The sequence below is a fragment of the Crocuta crocuta genome, unplaced genomic scaffold (genome assembly GCF_008692635.1).
Source record: "Crocuta crocuta isolate KB4526 unplaced genomic scaffold, BGI_CrCroc_1.0 scaffold70, whole genome shotgun sequence".
NCBI lineage: Eukaryota > Metazoa > Chordata > Mammalia > Carnivora > Hyaenidae > Crocuta > Crocuta crocuta.
The window spans coordinates 15,715,098-15,743,073 of NW_027528417.1; the positions used below are offsets into that span (position 1 = coordinate 15,715,098).

The window sequence follows — 27,976 nt, forward strand, 5'->3', positions numbered from 1 at the left end:
CGCTCTCCCATTCATAAAACCAGGCCCGCTGCGCGCCGCGGGGGAGGGGCCTCGATCGCGCCGCTGCGCCGCGTTAAAGTTTTCCTGGGGGCACCGGGAAGGGGGGACCACAAAGGAAGTGGTTTAAACTCCCTTAAGGCTTAAAAAGAAAAATTATACTTTGAACACGATTTTCCAAGCCCTTGAACTCTGAGAGCTGCTTTAAAGATCTTCGATGCCTCTCTTGGGTTCGCTTACAGTAGCTTCTCTCTTTTATTTAATTTTTGAAAAGGCATTTTTGCTCTTCGTGGTGAAGTATTTTGAATTGTATTTCATCGTGAGACTCTGAAATATGTCCCCCTTCCGATCTTTTCCCCGTTGTCCCTTTTCCCCATAGACATTTACAGAATTTCTAAGGTCACGAATTAATCTGACAGATTTTGAAAGGTACAGAGGACTCCTTTTCATGGCCCTCCACTCACCCGCCCATGTTTCTCAGATTTTCTGTATGGGTTGGTGACATTTGAGAAAGAGGCTTTATTCTGAATGTTTAGCGCTGTTTGGAAGGCACGCAGGCAGGCAACCGGGAGTGTTTTTCTAGGAAATTATGGACTGTGTGCAGTTTTGCTCCTCTCCTCTTTCTCTTTGACTTTGAAAATACCTGATTATTTGGGCCAAAGTGCTGAGAGGAGGCTGGCCATGAAGGGTTTTCTTGTATCCTGCTCACTGAAAAAAAAAATTGATATTGTCCACAAAGCAAAAAAAAACAGTGGATGGACTTGCTCACGGAGAGAAAGTTCCGTATTTAAAATTTGTATCCAAGGTAAACAAAAGAATTATCCTTAAGCACTTTGCATTGTTTAGAGCTGGGGTAAATGAAATTCTTGTTTTCTCCATTTTGTTGATTTAACTGCATCTCTATTTGGAGAATGAAACAAAGTGTTTGGGAAGATGGTACCTTCTTAAAATTCTTAGTTGATTCCTCCCAAATTAGAAAATAGTTCCCTCCTTTCCATTTTGACCTTCAACCTGTTTTCCCAGCTGCAAGACTGGACAGTGCTAAAACAAGTTTAATTTTTTGTGTGTGTGGCAAGTTTGAGGAAAATTGACTTCACTATAAGAATCACACTAAATTTTCTTTACATGGATCTTTTGCTTTTAATGCTCTTTTAAAAAAATCTGTAGTAAAGATGCATTTAAAATATGTGTGGTGGAATTTAGTTTCCTTTATCCATTAGTTTTCATAGCTATTTTATTTATTTTAGAAATTGGTGATATCACAGATATTTCTGTAAGTTGCCGTAGAAGTATTTGTGACATTACAGACACTATATCTGTTTGGACAGAAGACTTAGGTTTTAAAAGAGTGTTGTGTGAAGATGAAGTATACTTCTGATCGATATATCCCTTGAACTATATGTGGTGTTTTACCACTGACCTACAAACTACTTTTAGAAACACTATGTATGTCAGATTCTTAATTGCCAATAATTTGGAATGCTTAAATCCATTTTCTCTGCTTCCTGTCCCTGTACTGTCAAAAATTAAATTATCTCAAAAAAAAAGACCTAACATAACTAATGCCCAGGAGAATCTTCTATTGGAGTGAATCTTGAAATCACCCTTTTTAATGAAAATAAGGCATTTTGGTTTTTGTTTATATAGGGAGCAGATAGTAGCAGGTAACTTATGATGTTAATGATAAGAGAGAGAGAACAATAGGTAAATGGATGTAACATCAAGTACACAAAGAACGTTTGATGCCCTTAATCAAGTGCACCTTTAGTCTGTAAAGCTCACACCTTGAACGGGCTTTAAGTACGTCAGAGGAAGGTAGCAATTTTGCACAGGCCCTAAAGAAAGCAGTAGAAATTACTTCATTTCTCTTCCCATCCCCCCTCTCAGTTAAAATCTCCCAAATTCATATTGCAGGAGGACCCCTTTCCTCCCAGAAATTACTCAATGCTGAAACCTTTCAAAGTGATATTAGAGGCGTTGGAAGCACCATGGATGGGTTTTATGATCAGCAAGTCCCTTTTCTGGTCCCAGGGGTAAGTTTATGTGGCTTTGGTTTGTTTTGTTCTCCCTCTTCGAATATGAATCTTCTCCTTATTGGTTTAGTGGCACAACCAACCCCCTTTTTGACCCCTTTATTACCCTTGAGCCTTCACTGTCTTTTGGCCTCTTTCAGAAATCACGGTCCGAGGAATGTAGAGGGCGGCCTGTGATTGACAGAAAGAGGAAGTTTTTGGACACAGATCTGGCCCATGATTCTGAAGGTAGTGAAGCTTTCCCTTGGGGCTGTGGCTTCCTTCACCAGCCCTCTGTGAACAGCCCTCTGTGAACAGAGCGTAGACTCGCCCTCAGTCTTCCGCCCCCAGGAGTTCTCATGCTGGTGTCTTCTGTTTTCAATTCCAGAGTTGTTTCAAGATCTCAGTCAACTTCAAGAGGCTTGGTTAGCTGAAGGCAAGTTTCTTGGCTGCCTGAGTTTCCATAGAAAACATTTTACTGTGCTTTTTAATAAAACGTAAAAGGTCTAAAATAAGATCTCTCTTTTCCAGCACAAGTTCCTGATGATGAACAGTTTGTCCCAGATTTCCAGTCTGATAACTGTAAGTACCTTTCTGGTAGTGGCACATTTGTTCTGAAAATATTTGGTCTTGGAACACCCATGCGTAGAAGACTCTTTTCGGCCGTCGCCAGCATATTCAGACAGTGGAATGCATTTAGCTTCTTTTAATAATTCAAAGTTAACCCCAAAACTTGTGTTTCATTCCTTGTTGGAGTTATTTCTAAACTGCTTTTATTCTATTGCAGGTGAGATTTACTGAACACAGTTTCATCCTAAATTTCTTTTTGCCTAAGAATATTGCAAAGGCTTCAAGCTCGAAATTATAAATCAATTGACATTCTATATAGAAGATGGTCTTAGCATCCATTAACCAGACTTTATTGTACGGTGTTTTTTGTTTGTTTTATAAATTAGGTCCTTTATGCGGGTCATGAATCTGACCTTTTTTTTTTTTCCTTTTAAAAGGTGCAGAAAATAGGTAATGGAAGATTCCAGTTAATTGTGATTTCACCCAACATGTTGTCAATTTTGTTTCTACTTGTAAGTTGACACAGGGTGATTGCAGTATGACCTGATTTACTCTTATTTTTCACTCAGTTGTCAGGACTTTATCTCTCAAGAGGACTAAAAACTTTTTCTTCAAACGGTCATTAAGTGCTTCTGTCATTGACATAACAAATGTAGTGGGAAGCTGAGGAGATGCCTCTGGGCATTGGCAAGGACATGGTTAGCTTTGCACTGATCTTTCGGGGCTGTCCTCAACAAGTTTGGGAGCTTTTATGGTCTAGGCAGAGCTATCAAGGACAAAGCAGGCTGATGAAATGTGAGCAGCACAGGGCAGCTCTAGAGAGCATTAGTCACTGGCCAGTGAGCAGGTTTAAGAGCGGCCTGGAGAAAATGCTGCCTCTCTTGAGAGTTGCATCATAGAGAAATTCATGTCTCTTAGTCATAGTTTATAATAGCAAGCACCTGAGCCAGGCAAGGATTCAATTTCTCATTTTGCACCAGCAAATTTCTTGCCAGCTTTGTTTTATCGTGTGTGTGTGTGTGTGTGTGTGTGTGTGTGTGTGTGTAAATGCCACTGGAGAGAGAGGGTATCTTTGTGTTGAAGTAAAAGCTGGGTGTTTTAAGTCATTAGATGAAAGACCAGATGTACCATCTAAACATTCTTTAATGATAGACCTCCCATTCAAGGCACAATGCCATGAAACTTTAAAAGGGAATAAACTGTAACCCACAGATGCATAGTTACCTTAGCCTTGTCACAGCTTGCTATGGTTATTTTCTATAGGAAAGTAAGTGCAGGTTAATTATTGCCCTTTGAGTGCTTTCAAGTGATTGGGAAGCTTGCCACTAAAAGACTAAATAAAGATAACCCAGGTGTGTGTGTGTGTGTGTGTGTGTGTGTGTGTTGTAAGATAAAGACAGGATTTATAATCCCGCTTTGTTCTGTGTTGACAATTTGGCCCAGCCTTTCTAGTTCCTGCTCAGAGCAGCAGAAAGTGCAGTCTGGGAGCTTTCTTGGCAGAAGTTCTTTGAAATGCTTTTATGACACTTCTGTTTGTTTCTCTGTAACCCAAAGAGTTAAAAGGGAGATGAGGTGACTACATTCAAATTTATTTCATGTACTGAAGCAAAGGTACGCTCTTTAGAGAAAGATGTCCGTAAACAAGATTTATATTTGGAGAGATGTTAGGCTAAATGGAAGGAATCAATAAATGTGTTTTGGCTCCTTAGAAATAATTCCTGCTCAACGAATAGAATGTGCTAAACTCTAATTAGATTGCCATACCTACCTAAAATGGAGATGCTTTGGGAGATATTTCTGCTTACCAAGTGTGATGTGTTTTTTACATTGTTTGCATTTTGCTTTAACTTCTTAAGGTTGAGCTTTTCTGTCCTTTAAGGATAAAACAGATGGTTGAGGAGCCTCAAAAAGTCCGTTAATAATTCTTTCCCCCTCTCTGACTCTTATTTGGGAAGATGGAGCTTTAAGAAGGGTATCTTCAAATCGACTTGCCTTAGAGGTTAGGTAAGCGTACAAGTGCGGGGTGGTATGTTTTTGAGCTGTTCGTCCTTACCGTTAAGTGTGACTGGCTTAACTGCAGTGGTGGATGGCCAGCGTCAATGCATGGGAGCTGGCAGAGCCCAGGGCTGGGCACCCTCCCGGTGGCACATCTCACAACCTTGCATTGTGGATCAGCTTTCACTGCAGTCACCTTCTGGAAGAGCCCATGACTATTCCAGGGCACGGGGGAGAAACTCATTCAAATTTAATAAAACCTTATGAGTTGGTTTGAATCAGCCAATCAATGAACTGTAAACACAACTTGCACTTGCCCAGTAAAACAAACCTTTCCCCTATAGTTGCAAAAGCATTTGTAATACATACTTTTTTGCGGCCTGCCACTGATTATACTCTACCTTTCCTTTTAATGATGATTTGATTACTGTGTATGCGTGTGTGTATGTATATATGTATGTATGTATGAGAGAAAAAGAAATTCTTTTTTTATCTTTATATTTATTTTTTATTTTTATTTTATTTTTTTTACAAATAGTTTATTGCCCATTTGGTTTCCATATAACACCCAGTGCTCATCCCCAGAAGTGCCCTCCTCCATGCCCATCTCTCCCCTCCCCCCCACATCCATCAGTCCTCCGTTTGTTTCTCAGCATTCAAGAGTCTCTCATGGTTTGCCTCTCTCCCTTTCCCCCACCATTTCCCCCCTTCTCCCCCATGGTCCTCAGTTAAGTTCCTCCTAATCCTCCTATATGTGCAAACATATGATATTTTCCTTCTCTGCCTGACTTATTTCGCTCAGCATAACACCCTCAAGGTCCATCCATGTTGCTACACATAGCCAGATTTCACTGTTTCTCATTGCCATGTAGTATTCCATGGTATAGATAAGCCACATCTTCTTGATCCATTCGTCCTTTGATGGGGAAAAGAAATTCTAAGTAATGTGGGTAATTGTTTTTATTTCAGAATGTCAGTTTTGAAGATTATGTCTTAATTTTTTCAGTAAGTGCTATGAGCTCCGCTTCTAAAGAGATTATATTTTGTAAGTTTTCCAGATTTGGGTTCCTACCCATAGGCATCCATCCATTAGTGTGATTTGAATAAATGAAACCATTGTTGTCTTCTAGAAATGCTTAGCTTGCTTCTAACTATATGGATTTCACCTTACCTCGCAAATACAGACATTAGTAAAGTATCCCCCATCTGGAAACTCTTAAAGGTCAAATTCAAGGGAACAGAAAGTACAACCTGTAGCCCATAGGAGTTCTGCTAATGTCCCCCATTGTGCCTTGGTCCTTAGCAGTAACCCTGAAGATTCTGGGTTGTTTGAGCTGCAAGTCCCTTGTAGAGATAGCCTTGCCCAACCCCTTCATTTTAGAGGGGATAATATAAGGTCCAGATAACTGGAGAGACTGGTGGTTTGGGGCAAATGGAGAGGTTAGGTGAAATGAGGGGGGGGAAATTATAAGATCCTCAAAGAAGCTGTCACAAAGCTGCAGACACAGGGGGTACTGGTGTGTACAGGTATGTCCTAGGCTCTCCCTCATTATTTCAAAGACCTAGAGCCAGCCAGCCCTCAGGAAAGACTTAGGGAGATGGTCGGCTACCTAGTCTGACACCTCCAATTTCTTCATTCCATGGTGCTGAGAAATGGATTAAATATCTTGGTGCTTTGAGCATTTCTGTCTAGTATTCAAAAGAAAGAGAGAGACCTATAAAATGGAAAAATTATAAAACTGACATCTTTCCTACAAGACATATAAGATACATAGACAGTTTTGCCTATATGTAATATAAAAAGTGTGTGTGCATGTGTATCTATATAAATGTGTGTGTAGCTAAATATGTGTGTTAACACACAGAGTTACAAACCAGGAAATCTGGGTCAGCAGTTAGATGTGTATACATTTTTACTACATACTTTCATAGAATTAACTATAAATCAAAACCATGGATAAGATTGGAACTCCAAGAGCTTAGGTTTGTGGGGGGCTTACATTAATTTTTCTGGACTGACTGTGTGGGCACTTAAGGATATTACTAGATTTTAGCATATATTCATAGTAATATTTTTAAATGCAGATTTCAGTTCTAATTTTATTTTTAATCTCACACATTTGTTTCAATTGTGATATTGTGAATATTTACCTGTCAGCATCTTGAATAACAAAAATATTTTACACTGGGGAAAAAGCATGATAAAAATCTTATTTTAAAACCATGGCCTCCCTAGCAAATATATGTTAGAGAATTGTTGGAAAATCCAAATGACCTTATTTTCCCCTTGCAGTGTTCTTTTTTAGATCTGTGTTTCAAAAAGAATGGACCGACTGGAGGAAGTACTAGTAATTTCCTAAGGACTGGCTAATTAACTGATAAAATCGACTTTTCATAAATACATTGCAATAGGTGGCTGGGGAAGTAGAATGAACTCTTAAGGCAGCCCTTGAGCCTAAAACACATTGATCTTAATCTTGTTTCAATATGACAACTGGACTTTTTTTTTTTTTTTAATTTTTTAACTACATGTGAAGTTGACATAGTAGAAGTAGTGCTTTCCTTTGGGAAGGGCCACATCGTTTTGGACCCAGTTAGCAGCAAAACTCTAGGTTTACTAGCTTTGTGGTCTTGGGCCATTATTATTTGAAAAGATTGTCCTAAAGTTTTTTTGTTATGGAAGGTAACAGTAGGCACCTTGAAAAGGAGATTTGAAGGAGTCCAGGCTATCAGTTTGTCTTTTTCAAGAGCTCTGAAGAGTTCTGAAGGTAGAGGACAGAAGAGAGCTATATCCGGGGAAGCCAGAGGGAAATGTGGATGGGAGAGGTTATTTGACTCCAGGCTACAGTGTAACTTTCAAAGTCTTTGTTAGCTAGCCCACTACCTTACAACTGAGAGGGTGCTAAGTGACTTGAAATCCTTCCTGTTTGGATAGCCTCTAAGATCCTTAGACCAGGACTCTTAAGGATCCAAGACCTAGAGTTCCCAGTTATTTAAGAGAGCCATATGTTCACACAGAATCCATTTTATCTAATTTTAATTCAGTCAGGCGTATTAAAACCAAAGAATCTTTCTCTTCCTCTTCGATGTCTTACTGCTCTTAGCCCTCTAATAAGACCCAGTAACCTTTCTGGTCCTTTGTGCTTGGCAAGAAGACTTGGGATGGAAATTATATGTGTGTCTGCCTCAGGCAGAATCTACACTTATGTAGATTCCAGATGTAACAAGACCCTGGTATCCATCAAGAAATTACCATCTATCCCCGGTTTTCAGCATTCTTTACTTTTATAAGATTAAGACATGGGTAGCATAATAAAGCTGAGACTTTGTATTATCCGCCATTTCTACCATCTCAGAGTATCATTGTTTTAATTTCAGTCCCAGAAAAAAATGTTAGTGGTGGTGGGGTTGGGTGGAGTGTGTGATTCTCTACCGAGAGACTGTACCCTCCACATGTTTCTCGAGTTTTAATGGTGGTAAAGTAGCTCCAGGCTCAGAGGCTGACAGCCCCCTCTCAGGCGCATGGCTGCCCTTGAGGCAGCTTGAGCCCCATCTGTGCCCTGGCACACAGTGCCACTTGGAATCCAAGGAGCTCAGAGTCTTGTCATGTTGCAGCTCCCAGCTCTTGGACAAGTGCCAGGCATGCTGATGCCAGTACCGGATTAGGTTGCTTTTTTAAAAATTCATTTTGTGAACTCATCAAGCTCATTTAACAGAGGCTTTGGTTGTCGGTTTCTGTCATCCCAGCCTTCTGAGAGGCTCAGCTTAAAGGAGGGGCCGTAGGGTAGATGCAGGCCCCCAGTGTAGATGCTGGTGGGCGCGCGCGCGCGCGCGCGTGCGTGTGTGTGTAGCCACGATGTAAGGACACCTATAGGCTTAGCAGGTAGATGACAGTGGAGTAGCAGCTCCTCTTAAGGAGAAGAGCCCCTACATAGCAAATAAAGGGGGCTCCCCTGCCCAGGAGGAGGAAGCATCTGGGGGAAAGCCTCAGCACAGGGTGCAAAGCCTTCCCGGAGCAGGATCAGATCTAGCTATCAAGAAGCCAGGAGTTTGCCACTGGTCTGCAGAGCAGCCAAGGCATTGAATGGGGATTCTGTGGTCAGAAAGACTAGAGAGAAATGCTTCCCACGTCCCCGTCTGGGTCCACCAGTGTTGGTGATGGAGGCACGCAATGAGAAGAGGTACACAGAAGATATTTGAAAATAGCTAAATATGTTATGGAAAAAAGGAAACAACCCATAAGCTAATTTATCTCCTGGATATGATTTTCATAAAGTAGTATGCTTTTCTTGCAATAAACTCTGGCTGTCAAACTGGTTTTATCAGATCTCCTTCAGGGCAGTTTTTGAAAAGTTGAAAAAAAAGTCTCTTAAGAAACCTAACCAGTTTTTAGCCTTGTACTCTGTGTTGTCCGTGGAGTAGTTTTCACCCACCAACCCCAGATGCTCATCTCTACCCTTTCGATGTCTCATGGGCATGGTGTGTGTGTGTGTGTGTGTGTGTGTGTGTGTGTGTGTGTGAGTGAGAGAGATAGAGACAGAGAGTGTGTGTGCAGGCACGTGAGTGTGCGCGCGCACGGATTATAAACCTTCCAAGCCGGATGTGAAACCGGTAAAGGAGCTGTGAAGCCGTTTGTAATAGGTAGCTCGCACCCTCCCCCCTCTGCAGCCAGAGAATCTAGTAGTGTCTCCAGAGACCCTCTCCCTTGGGGGGGAGTATGCCAGGTGGCTCCCAATGTAGCTATTGGCAGTGCATGGAAAAAGCAAGGAGTCTGGAAAGGCTGACTTCCATAGAGAGCTGTCCTCTGATACAAACCAGCTTGCCCCTGGGGGCAGAAGAAATACCTGTGAAGTCTGTTTCTCTCAGCTGGTAGCTATAGTCAGATTCTGAACAGGGCAGCACCAGATACTTTTCTTTTGCCAGAGGGCACTTGCTGACTGTACAGCTGACTTGCACATCCTTGCAGATTTCAGCCAGGGTCTTGGCCATCTGAATCTTAGGGAGGGTGCAGAGCAGGCAGGCGCCTGCAGTCTCTGAATTTCTTACATAAACACAGCGCACTGGGCGAGCAAGCGTCCCTGTGGCGACAGCTGGGCTCTGTTCCGTCTGCCCCAGCGAGCTGAGCTGCTGAGTCCCCCTCTTGCCTGAATGGAGCATTCCAAATTGGTTGTGAATGGAGGGCGGGGCTCCCTTGCAGACTTTTTCAATGAATAACCAGACCCTATTGTGCAGCCTGTGGAAAAACAACCAACTCAAACAACACTGGGACTGTTAGAAATATGCTTGTGATTGGCAGCTTGGAGAACCTCCAAAATTAGTTTCCTTTGGCTTCCCTGCTGCTCCCTGTTCTCCTAGCCTGGGCTTAATGAGCCTGGGCTTAATGGGGTTCCAGTTTTCTTTTAAGTGCTGGCTTTAACCCCGCCACTGCCAGGCTGCTGGCCTGGGCTTCTGGAGTAGGGCTGCTGCTGCCCAATGAGGCCGCCCGTCTCTCTTTGTCTCCGTTTTACACCGTAGCTGTCTAACGGGGGTGCTCGCTTCCCTGGAGAGAGAGGTGTTGAGACTTGATCTGAGGATATTACCCTTTTATCTGCCGCTTGCCATGGGGCTGTGGCTTTAGCTCTCAGGGAAGATTCCTGCCTGCTCTTCCACTCCAAGCTCCAGCCTTGACTCCAGGCCCCAAGCTGGGGTGTTTTTGCCTGCCACAGCGCCGAGGTCTCTTGCTCAGGCTTACGTTTTGACTTTGGGAATGACAAAGCTGTAATTTCCCCACTCCTTGGCCTTCTCTGTCCCGTTTCATTTCCCACTGTGGTCAGATCCATGTCATTTTAAAATGATACTTCCCAGACTGTTACTCAGCTATGGGGGAGCTTCGCTCTGGCTGTGACCCTTCCGCTGGGCACAGAGGAACATCCCAGAAGTACCAGAGAGAACCCAGCCTCTGCGCGCAGCCACTTCAGAACCCGAGTGGCCTCCTCCCCCCAGGCGAGGCCAGGTCCTAGGGGGTGTGCTTGCCTCAGCTGCACCCACCCGAAACATCCTCCACCATCTTGGCCAACCACTCACGGACACACTCGGACAAGGGCCGTGAAGCTAAACCGGGGCCACAGGAAAGCATGAAAAGAACAATGCATTAAAAAGTAGCCCAAAACTTAGTAGTAATGATTCAGTGCGGCTGCCTCAGGGTTTTAAAGAGCTCTTCTGAGTTCCTGCCCCTCGTCCGCCCAGCTGAGGTGAGGCTGTTGCGTTTGTGTTTTGCTATAAGGTGGGTTTGTTTTTTTTTTTCTGAAATATTTCCCTCGCTATAAATTGGGCCTGCAAGAATGTCTTCCTTTCCCCATTAAAAAAAGAACAGGCCTGGGCAGATTGTTCTTTTGTGAGAGAGTTTGAAACCTCTCAGGAGGTAACCCTAGATATGAGCTGTGTAAGAGGATGCTGATATCTGTGCTTCTCCGGAGGGGCTCAGGAGGACTTGAGCTTACATAAACACTTTTCAGCTGAGTGCCTGGAAATGCTTTGTGACTGCCTGAAAGGGCACTTAATGAGGGTCCTTTATGCTTTTCCCTTAGAAAAGGTAGAATAGAAGAAGGGGCTGTTGTCTCCTATGTGGCTGCAGGCTCACAGTAAAGACCAGATCCTGGGACGCCCACCCCAAGTGTCCTAATCTGAATCTTCATAGAGAATAATTTAGTGGTGGTGACATCACAGTGTTGAGGACTACCTCAAATCAGAAGGTTTCTACCCCTCAGTTCTTGTCTCATTCCTTTTCCTCTCCGAGGAATCTTTCTTGAGGAATAAGGAAGAAGCAGCATAGGGTTTTAATGTCTTCTGTATTTTGATGAATATTAAACTTAGTCCCTGCTTCCCAATTTACATTCTTGTTGAAACAGGAAACAATTTCTCTTAGGCTCTAAGTTTAGTCTCCAAAGGCGAGAACCCCTGTGTTACGTTTCTTTATATCTGCTGCTGCCAGAGCACTGAGCACTGCACACAGTCACTACTTGGCGGATGCGTTTTGCACACCACCCTGCTCTCTGTTATGAACCCATCCCCCCCATCTTTCAACAGCCTCCAACACCAGCCTCTAACAGCTTAGAGAAGTAGAGGATCTCAACACCCGAGTTCTGAGAGTCCTTGGGATGACCTTAGAGATAAAGAGGAAAAAAACTAGTTGGGACTAAGTCTCATTTTCTGATTCCTTCTTTAAACACATCCTCAAGCCAAGTCTTCCCAGGCTGCATTTAGACTTGCAGCTAATGGTATGTTTCCCAGTAAAACTGCATGTGCTAGAGAACAAGTCAGTGTAGGCACCCTTGACACACTTGCCGAGTTTCTGCTTTTAGGAGGAGGGCAGTAGATAAAAGAACAGTTCTCACAGAAGCTGATTTCCCTCATTTCTCTAGAGTTGGGATTTTCCCCTGTCAGGTTGTAAGTTTGAAGTCAAAGACGAAATTGTCCACAGTGCCTAAGTCCCATTTAAAGGACTTTTTAAGAATAATAAAAGTATTATTAACACTTTTCTTTAATGCTGGCTTAAATGAGAATCACATGAATTGGGAATAAATTAGAAGAAGGACGTTAAAGAGGGTTTGTTTAGTTTTGCATTTTTTACCATTCAGAAAAAATGCCCCGTTTCCCCTTTTCTTGTTTGTGTGTTACCCTGTGAGCAGCTCCCTCTGGTAAAATCTGCTGTGGTTGATGTAAAGCCCACAGTAGAGGAAGCCATCCTGTCATCTCTACTGCAAAGGCTCTCAGTATTTATTTATTTAAAAATTTTTTTAAATATTTTCCTTTATTATTTTAAGCAGGCTCCACACTGGGTGTGGAGCCCAATACGGGGCTTGAACTCACAACCTGGAGATCAAGATCTGACCTGAGATCAAGAGTAGAATGCTTACTGAGCCACCCCGGTGCCCCACAAAGGCTCTCTTTAGACCTGTTTCTCACAAAAGAAAATTAAATAGTTGTCTATCATATTTATTGGTAAAAGTTGAATATTAAAATTCTCTGAACAGCTGCCCCAGGAAAGGAATTCGTATGAACAATGTTCAAATGTTCCTCTTGCAGTAAGGAGGCCAGTCGGTCACCTTTTTATCCTACTAATCTCTCTCTCTCTCTCTCTCTCTCTCTCTTTTAATTTTAGAAAGAGAAAGCTTGAGTGGGGGAGAGGGGCAGAGGGAGGGAGAAAGAGAATGTTAAGTAGGCTCCATGCTCGGCATGTAGCCCAATGTACGGATCAGTCCCACGACCCTGGGATCATGACCGGAGCTGAAATCGAGTCAGATGCTTGGTTGAGCCACCAAGGTGTCCCTGCCTTCTGGTCTCTTAAGCTTGAAAGTAACCAAATAAATGCCCCAGGTGGAAGACAGCTCTCTAGGCTGTGGGTCTAAAAAGCCCCACCCCGTGGTAGTTGTAATGGGGCATTTCATTTAAAGCCAGAAGAACCGCTTATTTTTATCCTGACTCTCTGAGTCAGCTCTGTACACTCACACAAGCCTTTTACTTGACTGTCAAATACTTTGGTTTCTCCACGGCCCACAAATTTGGCGATGTGACACATTTATGCAATTAGATACGTTCGTTCTGTTGAAGAGCCTAATACCTGTTAACATACAAGACCTCCTTCAAGGTTGGGCCAGTTCTTTTCGAGTCTCCTTGTCCTCCCTTTAATTTCTAATTCTTACTTTCAAGGTCTCTGGGTTTCCATTTTCAAATTCTAAGGTAACAGTCCTAAATTGTTGGGATAAATGGGTCCTTTGAAGGAAAGGAACTACAGAGATCCAAGCTGTTACAAAAATAATACTGAAGTATGGAGAATGTGACCTTGAAGTAAATCTGAAACTAGTTCATCTGTGTCAAAACAACAAGTCTTTGCTACCATTGGCATTAGATTATCTTCCTTCTTTGATAGCAGGTTTTCTCTTTGGAAATGACTATTTGGAAGATTTGCGATTTTGTGCTGTTCTGTGATAGACGCTTGTTTCCCATCTGTGAGTCAGGGCGTTCCTCATTCAGTTCCTACCTCCAAAGTGGGCTCCTCCTCCTAACAGGACCACTTCTTTTAAGGAGGATTTATAAAAAGAATCGCTTTCCTTCTATTTTAGCCAGATTTAGAATAGAAACCATTAAAAATCACCTATGTCATGTGGTTATACTGATAGAGGTAAAGAAAGGACAAGATCAGTATCCCAGATTCCATTTAGTGATTGGTCCTCCTAGATGACCATAGAAAGACATCACCAGCCAACTTTTTACCCTTCGGTTTCTCCTCAGGACCATAGGTCAGCCATGAGGACTCTTGCTCCTAAGGCCTATAATGGGCTATTATTAACCTGAGCTCTTCCCAGGGCCCACTCAGCCTTTTACAGCAGGGAGAAGCTTCCAGCCCCTTGCAAGAGAAGACGCAAATAGCTTTGAGGATCACTTTTGCTCTTCCGAGCCAAAGCTGTCCCCCTCGCTGTCTCTCCTATGGAACCAGGGTGTCATCCTTGACTTGGATCACATTTTCTCCTCTCTAGAGGATGAGTAAAGAGGCAGGGGAAGCCTTGAACACCCCCTGGAGGCTAGGGTGCCTCCCACCCCATGTTCCGAGTGGTCGACCTGCATGGTACTACAGTTGTACATTACACAGTGACCTCCCAAACTGACTTTCATGGGCGAAATTTAGTGTTGCATCTCTGACCAGTAGTATTTCGGCTGGTGATTTGATTCTGAGATACCATGCGCGAGTTCTGCCGGCCAGCTGCTGCCATCGCTGGAAGAGACTGGGGAAGAGGGGGAAGGGGAGGGAGGACATTTTTTGTGGGATGTTGTAATCATTGGGCTGAGCCTAGCAGAGGCAAACCTCCAAACCACCCCCTTCCCCTCCCTGTTATATGAAGTCACTAGATGATATAAACATTACAGTTCAGATAATATGATCCCAACAGTAGAAAAACACCCCCAATAAAGCCCTTTCCTGTGAAGCATTACCCTTGTCAAGTCAATCCCCCTTTCCTACAGAGAAACTTAAAATCTTTTATAAGTGTAAAACCACCATGTTTTTCTTTTCTTTTTTTTTTTGGAAGGGGGGGGTTCTTTTTCTGCTGTTAGCCTAGCCAGAAGGGCTTTGGGTGAGCGTCTAACAGAAGCTACAGCCTGGGGGCCCATTGAGCTGGGACTACAGATGTGCTTTAACATCTTTGGAACTAGATTTCTCTGTAGGTGACTCTATCTTGCATCATATTTTCCACATTCCAGGGAGCAGTAAGGGCGTAAAATGCCACAGCACTGGCCCTATACAAAACAAAATTTAGAAACCCTTCACTTTCCGGAGCCACTGTGAGCACTACAGCATCCTGTCTCCGATCCGATGCTGATCCCATGTACAGCCAGCATTTCCCCAGAGAAAGCAATGTTCTGCAAGCTGTATGCATATCCATGGCATGACCTAGACCCATGTGGCTGTCAGCTCCAGTTCACAGCAGAGATTTAGGTATATCCAAGGTAAACAGAAAATGGAAGAGGGGCTTACAGAGCCTGGCTTCGTGGTTTTAACTGCTACATGGTATCAATTTGGTTGTCTGATGTAAAACCCAGGTGGAAGAAGTTCTATCAATAACTCTAATTCCTGTATCCTGGGAGGAATTCTACTGCCTTTGCAGGTGGCCACTTAGAGATATTTCAGATACCACTCTCTACTAAAGCTATTTATACATTTTCAAAGTTGGGCCAGTTCTTTTCTAAGCTCCTTTTCCTCCCTTTAATTTCTAACTCTTGTATGCAAGGCCTCTGGGTTTCCATTTTCAGAATTCTGAAGTAATCTTCTGATGTCCCCGCTAACCCTGTTTTTCTGCCACCCCATTTGTGAATTGAGAGTGAGTTCTCTGGAGTCCCAATCTCCACACTGTCTTTCAAGCAAATACCTATCACCTTTAATAAGAGCTCACCAGTGGGATTCCTGGGCATGCCTCCCCAACAACTTTCCGGCTCTTGCTTGAATTTCCAAATACTTGGTATAACCTCATCTACTCTTATGGGCAAAAAAGGGTGTCTTCTTCCCTCACCTCTTCTCCTTGAGCAAGAAAGACCTGGCTCTGGGTTTGTGTGTGTGTGTGTGTGTGTGTGTGTGTGTGTGTGTGTGTTTGTTGTTGTTGTTATTTCACTCCGGTATTCCCCAGCCACGTTCATGCAGGGTCATAAGACTTGAACCTCACTCTTGGGTTAGCCCTTTCCCAATACCAGTGTAACCCTCACCCTGTTTTTTGGACCTGTCTTTTCCCATCATCCATGCCATGAAGGTAAGGTCAGAGTCTTTTTTGGTCTCCAGCTTATTGTGTTACCCCAAGTTTCCAGCTCTAAATCATGAACAACAGAGTGGGGTATTGTTTGTTTATTGTCCACACACCCAATTCCTGAAGCCGCTCTTTTGCTGACTGCAGGTTTTCCCCACTGCATAGAAGAAATCTGATTCCTGAAGCCAGATGTTCCGGGAACTTGCTTTATCAGTTCCTAAATTGGCTCTTGTGTTATTTATTGTTCTGAAGATAATATTGGCCATATAGAAAGGGTTTCTATAATTGCTAATTGATGAATTCTCTACCTCATGGTTGATGAGGTCCCAGAAATAGGCCACCAGGGTGATTATACTCAGTCCTTTGGCCCCCAACAAGTAACATGACAAGTAAGAAAAAAATAACCTGGGGTAATCAACACGGTAACCACCACCATGATTAATCACCAGTCTAAAATCCTGAATACTGCCACTGTGCTAATCCTGAAGAGAACTTTCCCTGTTCCTACTGATACCAAAATCAGTCCCAGAGAAGAAGCCTTAATTTCTTCATGGAGGATTTTGCCCAGGACAGATGCAGCCATTCTTACAGTTTGAGATTGCAGAAGTCTGTCCTGAAATCTTAGCCCTTGTATGTGTGTGCTGACCTGGGTGTCGGCTGCACCAGATGTTTGTCATGTTTCTCATGAGTTGTGTAGAGAGCCTTGATTCCACAGCAGAGTCCTACTGCCATCCTTGATTCCCAAAACATAAATGCGCAGGGGATTCTCCAAGCCTACATACTTTTAAAACACAACTTAGGTTTTTAGTCCACATTCCTTTCTGATTTAGCCTAGGAGGCTAGGTTGGACGAGTTGGAGCCTTCTGAAACTCTTGTGCCTTTTCTCTAAGGCTCAGAGCACCAAAGGCCAAGGCCGCCCATTTCAAGCTTCTGCTCCTGGCCCTGCCCACCCTTTATGGACAGAAGGAGCCAAATTAGCTGCTTAGAAGGGAAGAGAATGAAGGAGAACCTCAAAGAAGAGAACTATAATTCTCCCAACCATCACAGATTGCTGATGACTACATTGTGTCTTCTTGAGGCCTCTGGGGATAAAATCTAAGAAATTGTCCACGTGTTCTGGTAGTGTTCTAAACCTGTTGTCCATATGTATATTTACAGGGAGTAGACATTCTCCATTTTTTTTCCCAAGAATGTTTTGTGGTCTTGAGTTGGGCATATGCTTTAGTTCCTGTTATGTATGTATTAGTATGTATTTATTAATATGTATGTGGAATTGCTGATAGATTTTAACTTTTGTTAATATTTGGTACTTGTGTGATTATTGTCTTTTTACCCAGGCAATGGTAGAGGTGGCCATGGGCCATAGTCATGATGATAGCAATGGCACTTTTCATTTTGCCTTCTCTTGGATGTTCCCTTCTCCTAAGTGGACCAGGGCCAAAAAAAAAAAAAGTATTTGAGAACTACTGGCTTAGATGTTAGAGTGTGACCAACATTTGTCTTTGTGTAATTTTAGATTCCCGGGGCTATATCACCCAAACCTGGTAAAGGATAAACAGGATAATATCCTTCCAATTTGGTAATGGGCCCGGGATAACTTTCTTCATGTGTGAATGCATGGTTTGAAGTTCTTAGCATATCTACTTCTGACCTGTTAGTCAACCATAAGGTAAAGACACTTTTTTCCTCTGATATCTCAGGGGAGATGGGACAGATATCTGTCTCATTGATTTTTAAAACATTCCTATATTTGCTTCATTTCTCTGTGTATAGATATCTTTTTTCTTTCTGAACCATTCAAAAGCAAGTTGTAGACATGAAATTTCACCCCCAGATACTTCAGTGTGCATCTCCAAAGATTAAGGATATTCTACATAGCCTAAGAAAATTAACTTTTATGCAGTAATATTCAGAATTCCCCAGCTGTTCCCTAAATGCCTTTTATAGCTGTTATTATCCTTGGTTTTGATATAGGATTCAATTAAGAATTAAATATTGTATTTATTTCTTTATAATTATTTTTAACGTTTTGTTTATTTCTGAGAGAGAGAGAGACAGCGTGAGCAGGGGAGGGTCAGAGAGACAGGGAGATACAGATTCTGAAACAGGCTCCAGGCTCTGAGCTAGCTGTCAGCACAGAGCCCGACACGGGGCTTGAACCCACAAACTGTGAGATCACGACCTGAGCTGAAGTTGGATGCTTAACCAACTGAGCCACTCAGACACCCATATTGTATTTATTTTTATATCTTTTTTATCTTCTTTACAAAAATCTATCCCTTTTTTTTTTCCATAATATTGACTTTTTTTGAAGGGTCCTAGACAGTTGGTTTATAGCTGTTGACTTTTGGGGGGTATGTTTTTAAAGGACATATAGAAATGCAAACATACAGAAATGCTGGCCTTAGGCACAGAAATGCCCTGTATGGTGCTGATTCTCTCACTCTTCTATCCATGTTACTGTGTTGACCTTAAAATACTAGTGAAAGAACGGAGCAAGATAGAGACATTTGGGTCAGAGATAGATTGTGCGTGTTTGAGGAGAGGGCTTTTGAGGAAACCATTGAAATTTTTTGGCACAGCTTCCTAAATAGTTGATTTTACTATTTATGGATGAATTTTCTCTATATTCAGTTTTTAAATTTATGCTTATCAAGGTTAGCTGTGTCAAATATCAAAGAAAATAGCACAGTCTCCCATATCTCCTCTAATTCTGCTCTCAGATCTTGTGCCCCCTAACTGCATTTGATAACATTTCAAATTTTTATTTTTGGAAACTGTTGCCAGGCAAAATTCGTGTTAACTATTCCAATGGGTTTGAACATGTTTCTTATTTGGTTTGGAAATCCAAAAGGCATCTCCTTTTCCAGATGCTCTTTTGAAGTGCCAGAACCTATCCACTTACTTTATCTCCCTTAAACCTTCTTGGTTCCCAGAACAGGGTATTATCTCCTGTCCTTGTCATTCACTAGGACTGCAATAGCAATTACAAAGAATATTGAGACAATTAGGAATATATTTTATGCTTGAAATGAATTTTTAATCTACTCAGCCCTAAAATAAAGACCTATTTCTGACCTCTTCTGGTAATGTGGTAGAATTTAAAAAATAAGCCTAATTTTATTGAATCTTCTTCTTACTAGCTAGCTATTTGCACCATGTCTCCAAATTTGTCCAGAAAAGGCCAGAGCTAAGGAAAGCAGCAGTATATTGGAAAGCAGGCCTATTGGCTTTGTTGTGCTGTTCAAACCACAGGTCCCAAGGGACACTACATCTGGTGACTTAGCCTTCTGGTCTCTGCCACTGGGGCACTCTGACGAGTAAGGGTAAATGAGAAGAGAAGAGATCACACTTGCTCTTTCTGGGTGGCTTCTTTGGTTCTGTTTTACCAGTGTCCTTTTCATATCCATATGTCCTTCTGCTTGATGGTCTTTCCCTCTGCCTTCTTTCCTCATGCCCCACTCACTGACATAACCAAAGAACAGTATAGGCAGATGTCTTGGGCTCTCTCCATACCCCATTCTTGAAGTAAATAGTACTAATTTCCTTTCTGTGGAGGGAAATAAAGTGGGATGGTAGTGGTTTAAGTGATGAACAGTGACCTAAAGACAGTGGCAAAGAGAGCAGTAAGCTTAAGAATAAACCTTCGCTTTAGGATTATGACCCTAGAATCTCGAAAGCCTCTGACCACAGCTATATTCCACATCATGTTTGTTCAGAAGTGCTGTGAGGCTCAAGAGACCTAGCCTGGCCACCTCAGACTTAGCCTCATGGACATGCCGTTTGGCAGCAGGTGTTGGTATTCTGGTCAACTTCCGTCATGAGACACAACTTTCCATGTAAAGTAAGAAGATCATGACTGTCAAGTGTGACCAAATAAGGTCCTCCCCAGGGGGCAGGCCTGCACAGCTGATTTGGGAAAGATTAGTCTGTCCCAGATGAAGGTATTGAAACTGAAGAAGGGAGAAAGAAACCCCCAAAACAAAACCTGAATGACAACTAGCAGGGGAAGGTAGGCAAAGCCTGTGTGTGAAGTGGGCTTCATCTTTCCCCGACCTCAGACTGCAGTGTAACTGATCGGCAGTTTCTTTAACACTCAGTAACTACCTAAATGTTATATGTATTCACAACAAAGTTAGTGGCAAATTGAAACTTTGATGATGATGAAGCACTAAAGGAAAGGCTTATTAGACAAGGTGGATTTTGTCTTTCTTAAAAAAATAAATTCATTTCGAGTCAAACTGTCGTTCATCAGAGCATTCACCAAAAGTGTTTTCCTTTGTTTTGATCATATGTGCTGTAATAGTGAAGTTCACTGCCAGCACTGGCATGGGGTAGCTCCCTTGGACAGAGTCCACAAGCCTGTACTTGTGGGCAGGAAACAGATTTTGTCAGCAGAGGGAATTATTATTTCTCTTGAATGGGCCAGTTTGTCTATTTTTTTCTGTTTTAAAACAATTGGGTTAGTTCTTTGGAAGACTGCTTCTCTACTCTCACAGAAGAAAGGTTTTTGTTTTTTTTTAATTTGAGAAATCTTCATAAGAGTTAGCTCAATGATGCTATTGAACAGGGCTGCCCTCTGTAAAAGTGAGAAATTTGGGCGCACTTCAGCAACACACATACTGAACTTGGAACAACACAGAGAAGATCAGCACAGCCCCTGTGCAAGGATGACACACAAACTCATGAAGCATTCCATATTTTTCCTAAAATAACACTGTATATGAACAATCCTGGAATTAAAATTAAAATGCTTAATTAAAAAAGAGAAACTTACTTGAAATAACAGAGCAATTGTTAAGAGTACAGTTTGACAAACTGTACAAGCATTTAGATCAAGACCCAGAAAGCTTCTCAGAATACAAGAAGACCTCTTGTGGCCCCTGAACAGGCACTATCCTCAGAGTAACCTTGATCCTGGCCTTAAACACCATATATTAGTTCCATCTCCTTTCTAATGGTACCTAAATCTTTTGTGTCTGGCTCTCACTCAACATATATTTGAGATTCCATGTTGTTCAGTGTAATTGTAATTTCTTTATTCTCATTTCTGTGTAGTGCTGACATTTAGTTAGGGGTTACATTGAGCCTATAGATAAATTTGGGAAGAATTGATATCTCCATAATATTAAGCTTTCCAACCCATGAACATGATATAGTCCTCTATTGAGAATTTTGCAATTTTCTTGGGTTTTGTAGTTTCCAGCGGAGGCATCCTACATGTCTTTTATTAGATGTGTTGCCAGGTATCTAATGTCACTTGTTGCGATTATAAATTTAGTTTTTAGACTTTAAAAGTCTACAGAAATAGTTCCTTTTCATATTAGCCTTGTTGCCAATCATCTTCATAAGTTAGCTTATTGATTCTTTATTTTGTGGATACTTTTATATTTCCTGCATACCCAATTAGGCCATCTGTGAATAATGACAGTTTTATTTCTTTCTTTCTAATCCTTTTGCCTTTTATTTCTTTTTCTTGACTTATTGCATTGGCTAGGATCAGTCCTAATTTTTAAAAAAAATTTTAACGTTTATTTATTTTTGAAAGAGAGACAGAGACAGAACATGAATGGGGGAGGGAAAGAGAGAGAGGGAGACACAGAATCCAAAGCAGGCTCCAGGCTCTGAGCTGTCAGCCCAGAGCCCGACGTGGGACTGGAACTCATGAACTACAAAATCATGACCTGAGCTGAAGTCAGATGCTTCACCGACTGAGCCACTCAGGTGCCCAGGATCAGGCCTGTTTTTTGATCACTGGGTCAGATAGAAAAATCTCCCAAGGAGTTCCCTACTAAGTTGATTTATCTGTGAACCATAATATCTAAATTTAAAATGGTATTATGCTGGTCTACAATGCAATACATTATATTTTATGGTGCATATCCACAGATGTGGGCTTAAGTCTAATCAGATAGCCATCCTTGTCTTTCATACCTCTGACAAGTCCCATATTTATCTGTGATATATAAATATCCCATAGATACTTGTGCATGGATCCTTAACAAGAGCTCTTATATTCTAGTAGGAGTACAGAAAGTTCAAGGTGTTCTTGCCTCACAGGTGGCATTGAGAGAGCTTTGTCTGGAAGAAGTTTCAGGAGGGACAGGACTTTGGGGAGAGAGATGGCATCCATGGTAGCCATGTGGTATCTGGCCAGTCAGTGACTGACTGGAAGATAGCAGGTCTCCAAAATTCTTGCAGTTGTCTAAATAAGCAGAAGATATTGGCTGACTGGAATATAGAAAGGAGAGAGATCTTTTAAGTAGAATGGGAGGCAAGGACTGATAATAAGTAAAGGCTACTGGAGTCAAGAAATGTTCATTGCCATTAGGAGGGAGGGAGGGATTCTGGGCATTTTAGTGGCTAGGGATAGGGAAGGTGTGAGTTGAGTGGATGCAGGTGTATCAGGTATGCCTCCAGCTGAAGAATTCAGAGTAAACATGAGGATGCAGACCCTGAGAATTGGCAGAAAGTATTCTTCCACTCTCTTCTCTGGTGTTGTCTTTCTTCATCCCTTTCCCTAATTCTTTTAATTCCTTTTTGATTTAGTCTTTTTCTCTCAGATTCCCTCTAGGAGGCAATATGATAGAACACTAAGCAGTATTTAGGTGGGAATCCTGACCACATACAGCTATGAGACTCTGACAGATTACTTACCTTCTTGAGTCTGGGTTTTCTCATGTGTAAAGAGGGGACACTGAAAGTAGCTTTCCCATTGGGTTGAGAAGATTGAAGAAACAACGTATATAGGAGCAGTTTGGTGCAAAGTTAATGCTAAGGGATCTATCTGGCAGCCCTGTCTTGTGATCTGTCTACGTTGTTCCTTTCCAGAGGTTCTAACTCATTTTCTTCTTTGTTCTAGAATACTTTCTCTCAACCAGGTGTAATGTGATATTTTTGTTTTTGTTGAAAAAAGGTTTATGTACTCTATTTTTAATGTATGAAGTGGGGAAGTGAAATGTCTCCCATTTCTGTCAGTGCAGTAGATTACTGAAATGACAGAGGCTCCTGCTTTCTCCCTTCTCTAATAGCAGTAGCTCCAAGACCTTGCGCAATTACTATCATTCTTTTGGGCCTCAGTGTCCTTAGAAATGTAGGGTCCTGAATGAAGTGAACTGTGAGGCCCTGTGAGGTCTAACTATAAGTGCATCTATGAGATGATGCTAAAAGTCAGATTCCTCACTAAATTGTACATGCCATGAAGAAAGGGCCATGTCTGTCGCACATACCATCCTGTCCTTAGCATCTCCAGGATGCTTGGCCCATAGAATATGCTCAGTGAATGGATGAATGGAGAATGAATGAATGAGTGAATAATGAAATATTCACAACAGCAAAGGTGTTCCATATTCACCAGGAATTGTTGTCAGGGCACCCTTGGTTTGATGGGCCCATCTTCTAGAACTCTGAGCTTATAACTCAGAATTTCTAATTGTAGAAAATGTTTGTCAACTTACATACTCAACTTTGTTGGCATTGTTTTCTGACTTCCTTGGGAGTTCATGATCTTTTTAAATTCCAATTCGTTGCCATGCTTTGTAGTCCTGGGTCTCTGTCATCGTTTAGTAAGTTGCCTGTGCGAAATTAAATACTCTATTTTTGAAAGCACAGTGTATTATTACACAACATCATAGCACCATCTGCAAGGTGCTGTGCCATTTTCTTTATTTCTCAAGGCAGCATCACATACCTCATTTTACAAAGGAGGGAACAGACTGAAAGCAAGGAGCATTCCTTGGGCTTCTAAGTGCCTGCTTTAAATACACCACTATCTCTGACTAATGCATGCCATAATTAGGTTCCTTCACACATCCCCTGGCCCAGCAGTCCCTTTAGAGAGCTGAGCCTTCTTCCTTACCACTCCAACGGCCCCTAATGATTTTCTCGTCAGGGATCTGTGAAACTTTCAATTCTCACTCTGGCCGTGTTCCACTTTCTTTTCTCTTTCGAATGGTTCATTCCTGGGGAAAAAATATTTATGACTAACACTGCCTTGCCTTGTAGGGGGAGATGGAGTCCCAGCCTTCAAGGTTAAGAATTAATTGGAAACATAATCTATTCACTCACTCATTGTCTTAGTCCATTCAGGCCGCTGTAACGAAACCCCACGGACAGGGTAACATAAACAACAGAAATTTATTTCTCAAGTTCTGGAGGCTGGAAGTTTGAGATCAGGGTGCTGGCTTGGTGGGGTGAAGGCTCTCTTCTTGTTGTGTCCTCACATGGCTCTGTCCTCATGACCTAATCACTTCCCCAAAGGCCTCCTCCAGATGCCACCACACTGTAGATTAGGATTTCAACATATGAACTTCGGGGGAACACAAACATTAAGGCTAGATCATTCATCAGATATTTCCTGAACTCCTCCTTTGAGTAGAGAACATAAGATTTCAGGTAGAAGACCGTTTGGGGGTAGTAAAAAGTACAAAAACTTTACAGGCCAAATGATATGATACACACTGAGTACTACATGGATTAGAAGAAAGCAAGACTTTAGACTTAGCTGGCAGTTTAGATTCTCTTTCAAAACGGGTATATACGGTTCCTGAAGCCATTATAAAATTTTTCTTTCTGGACAATTCTGGTTTATCCTCTGATATTAGTCTTGTCAGCAGTACTGGTCACTTATTAAATAACATTGTGAAAATGTCAAGACACTTCCAAAAGCTGAAATAGGAAAATTGAGTGATACCGTAATTGCTTACTTTGTAAACTTAGGTAAAATAGTGATGACAAATGATTTTCTTTCGATGAATAGAAGAAGATTTTTCAAGGACATGTAACTTTTCTTTACACTGGGGCATCATCACCTTTCCTTATTTTTTCGAAACTTTTATGGCATAAAGCTAATGAGAGGAAAGGCGATGAATGACAAATGGACAGTGCTGAGAACCAACAATATTCACTGCGTTGGAGAAGTGCTTTGCTTTTTTGTTTTTGTTTTTTTTTAACATAGTCTTTTCTCTTTTTTTAATATTTATTTTGAGAGGGAGAGACTGTGCATGTGGGAGGGCCAGTGAGAAAGAGAGAGAGAGAGAATCCCAAGTGGACAGCACAGAGCCTGATGCAGGGCTGGAACCTGAGAACCAGAAGATCATGACCTGAGCTGAAATCAAGAATCAGAAGCTTAACCGACTGAGCCACCCAGGCGCCCTGAAGAAGTGCTTTCTATGCCAAGTTGTCTGACTCTGCCTTTTCATTTACTGACACATTCTAACAGCAATAAGCTTAGCCACTTTCTGTGTCTAATGTCCAAAAACATTTGATAACAATGGAGGGTTGGATGCCATGAGGTTACTATCAAAAAATCACGAGACTCCGATGACTTCTAAATACAGTCTTACAGTTCTGAGCTTATTTCACGTATTTAGGAAAAGCAGTTGGCACTATGTAGGAAAGGAAAGATAAAAACCTATCCTTTCCAGTCAGTCATTGGCAGGACTTTGCTTTATAAATTTATCATCTGTGATAGTCATCTGTCTCATTTGCTCACTTCTGAGACCCTAATTTGGGGTTGGAGAAGGCACCTGAGAAATCATTTGGCCAGAAAATTGTTCAGTCTTAGCAGAAGAAAACAGATGATCATTAACCGAATTCTGCCTAATATAATCACGAAGAATTAACCGAATACCTGAAAGTATATTAGGAGTAAGCATTGAGTCATACAGAAATTTAAGTGGGTCACGAGGGCACTGATTGTGGTTAGCTATCTAATGGGACCTTTGATACACTGGAGAGTAACTGGCACAGAACTTAACTCCTCCCCCACCCTTCAAGCTACCCTTCAAGATAGCTGGACAGAGAGCAGCAATTCTAACTCCTCGGTGGAAGACAGCCCACATGGTATAGCATCCTTTAGAGTTTGTCCTTCTACTTTGGGTAAAACACCCTCTCTAAAATGACTTAGCTCCTAGATAAGACAGAAAACGTAAACCTGGTTTTATTTTGTTTCATTTTGCTACCATGTGAGTCACCTTGATTTGAAAAACTTGGCCCTCACGGAATCACATATAGAATATGCACTTGACTTCCAAACATTATGCAAGAGTTCTATGTATTATTTCATTAGTTTTGGGAAAGTAATGGGCTCCTATCTGAAAGGACTGGTTATGAAAACTGGCCCTTCCTGGTTGGTCGGTAGGAAAGGCACAGAGCAGACATGAGCATGGAGCACAAAGGCTTCCAGGACTCATCCTTATGCAGTTAGCCTTTCCTAGATCGTGATTTGGCCCATTGGTATCTTCCTTTGCTTTTAAGTTTTTTGAAATGCCCTTAAAGTTAAGTATTTCTTACTCAGAGTTGATATTTAAAGCTGTTTGAGGAAAGACTTTTAAAAAGTCATATATTTAATTTATATGCCTCTGAGTAAGAAATGTGTTTGCCAGGACAGTCTCGAGCCTTCGATAAGCTAATGTGGAATGTCCACCGATGTATTTTTGGATCTTCTCTCCTTTTTGGAAACAAAATTCTTCCTGTCTGCAACCCATGGTATTCTATCATGCCTGCGTTGTTCTTGACAAACCATCCACCTGCAGCAATTTTTAAGGATTTCAAAGCCCCTGGGAAGCAGCCCCAACACCAAAGAATTTGGGGGAAAACACATGGCTATTCAAAAGTGTCAGATGCTGATTTCTGACTTTAAAGAACTTTCTGTTGGGGGCGCCTGGGTGGCTCAGTCTACCGGTAAAGTGTCTGACTTCGGCTCAGGTCACGATCTCACGGTTCATGGGTTTGAGCCCCGCGTCGGGCTCTGTGCTGACAGCTCAGAGCCTGGAGCCTGTCTTCAGATTCTGTACCTCCCTCTCTCTCTGACCCTCCCCTGCTCACGCTGTCTCTCTCTCTCTCTTTCAGAAATAAATTAAAAACATTAAAAATTAAAAAAAAAAAAAGAACTTTTTGTTAGTTTTAGATGGAAGGCTCTGTGTTTAAGTGTTTGGCTTTCCCTGGCATGTGACTTGACCTGACTCCTAAGAACAATCAGCTAGTTACAGGGTTTGCAGAAGGAAGCATTGTGCTCCCTGTTAATCGGCTGTCCTCTCTCTGCTCCCCCCTCATCCCTCTTCTGATTGCAGTGGTGCTTCATGCCCCACCTCCAACCAAGATCAAACGGGAGCTGCACAGCCCCTCCTGTGAGCTGTCGTCCTGTAGCCATGAGCAGGCTCTCGGTGCTAACTATGGAGAAAAGTGCCTCTACAGCTATTGGTAAGTGGAGCCAGAGCAAGGCTGGCCAGAAAGGAGCCATCGGGCCGACTGCTTCAAGTACTATTCAGCAGACACTCAGTGTAGCGTTCCCGGTCTTTCATGGCAACATAATTCCCTAGGTGTAGGCCAGTCCAAATGGGGCCTTTGTGCCGCACATAAAAAGCGAAACTATTAAAGTGGCTCCATGGGGGAACTGAGTTCATGGGGTACTGAGCCCTCCTAAGGGAAAGAACCTTGAATACTGGGATATTTGATCTGTGGCTTCTAGGGAGGGAATATATATACTTCTTCATGTCTGTCATATGTTAATGTGAACTTTAAGCACCAAAGAAGTAATCTTCAAATCAGAATATATGAAAAAGTCCCAAGGCTTGTGCCCTTTACTTAGGTATATCCAGGCCCCAGGAATGAAGCTTTAATTTTAAATCATCCTTTGCTCTAGAAGATAAACATAGATCTGCCTGAAAGGGGGAGAAGAGTCGTTAATTCAAGTGATGTTACAGCAGAAATTTATCTGCAACAGAGATTCTGACTGCTTCCTGAGAGCCCTGGAATACTTAGGAGAGTGGGCCAGAAACCTCCCAGAGCATAAAGTCTCCCCGCACCCAGCCATCCCTACACACGCATACATGGAGAATTCTTTTGGAAGGGGGAAAAAGGAAACCGGAAACAGAGGCTAAAATTATCTTTGAGAAGAATCACTAGAAGTGTTAAACAAGTCCCTGTGACGCAGTGTGTTTGTCACTTTTCAGAGGTACAAATATTCCCTCGGGGCTGCCAGCAATTTAACTATGTTAATGCTGTCATTTCCTGGCAACATGGACCGCAACCTAGCCTGACTGTTCGGCTGGACCTGGTGACCCTGCTAATGGCTTCACTGCAGCTTAACGGTTCCTTCTCTTTTTCTGTTTACAGTGTTTATGATAGGAA

At 42.1% G+C, this 27,976-nt stretch overlaps 1 protein-coding gene and 1 non-coding gene across 2 annotated transcripts in view; both read left to right on the forward strand.

The window, feature by feature from the left end:
• ETV5 (ETS variant transcription factor 5) overlaps positions 1-27,976 on the forward strand; it is a 61,439-nt gene that overhangs the window by 1,307 nt on the left and 32,156 nt on the right. Inside the window, exons 2-6 of the mRNA XM_077754574.1 lie at positions 1,912-2,030; positions 2,171-2,258; positions 2,398-2,445; positions 2,541-2,591; positions 26,917-27,046. Of these exons, the coding sequence (XP_077610700.1) occupies positions 1,986-2,030; positions 2,171-2,258; positions 2,398-2,445; positions 2,541-2,591; positions 26,917-27,046 (362 nt within the window). The 5' untranslated portion in view covers positions 1,912-1,985. The remainder of the gene's footprint in view (positions 1-1,911; positions 2,031-2,170; positions 2,259-2,397; positions 2,446-2,540; positions 2,592-26,916; positions 27,047-27,976) is intronic.
• Positions 20,445-20,549, forward strand: LOC144223776 (U6 spliceosomal RNA). The gene has a single exon (XR_013332820.1). It is a non-coding gene; the product is annotated as a U6 spliceosomal RNA (small nuclear RNA).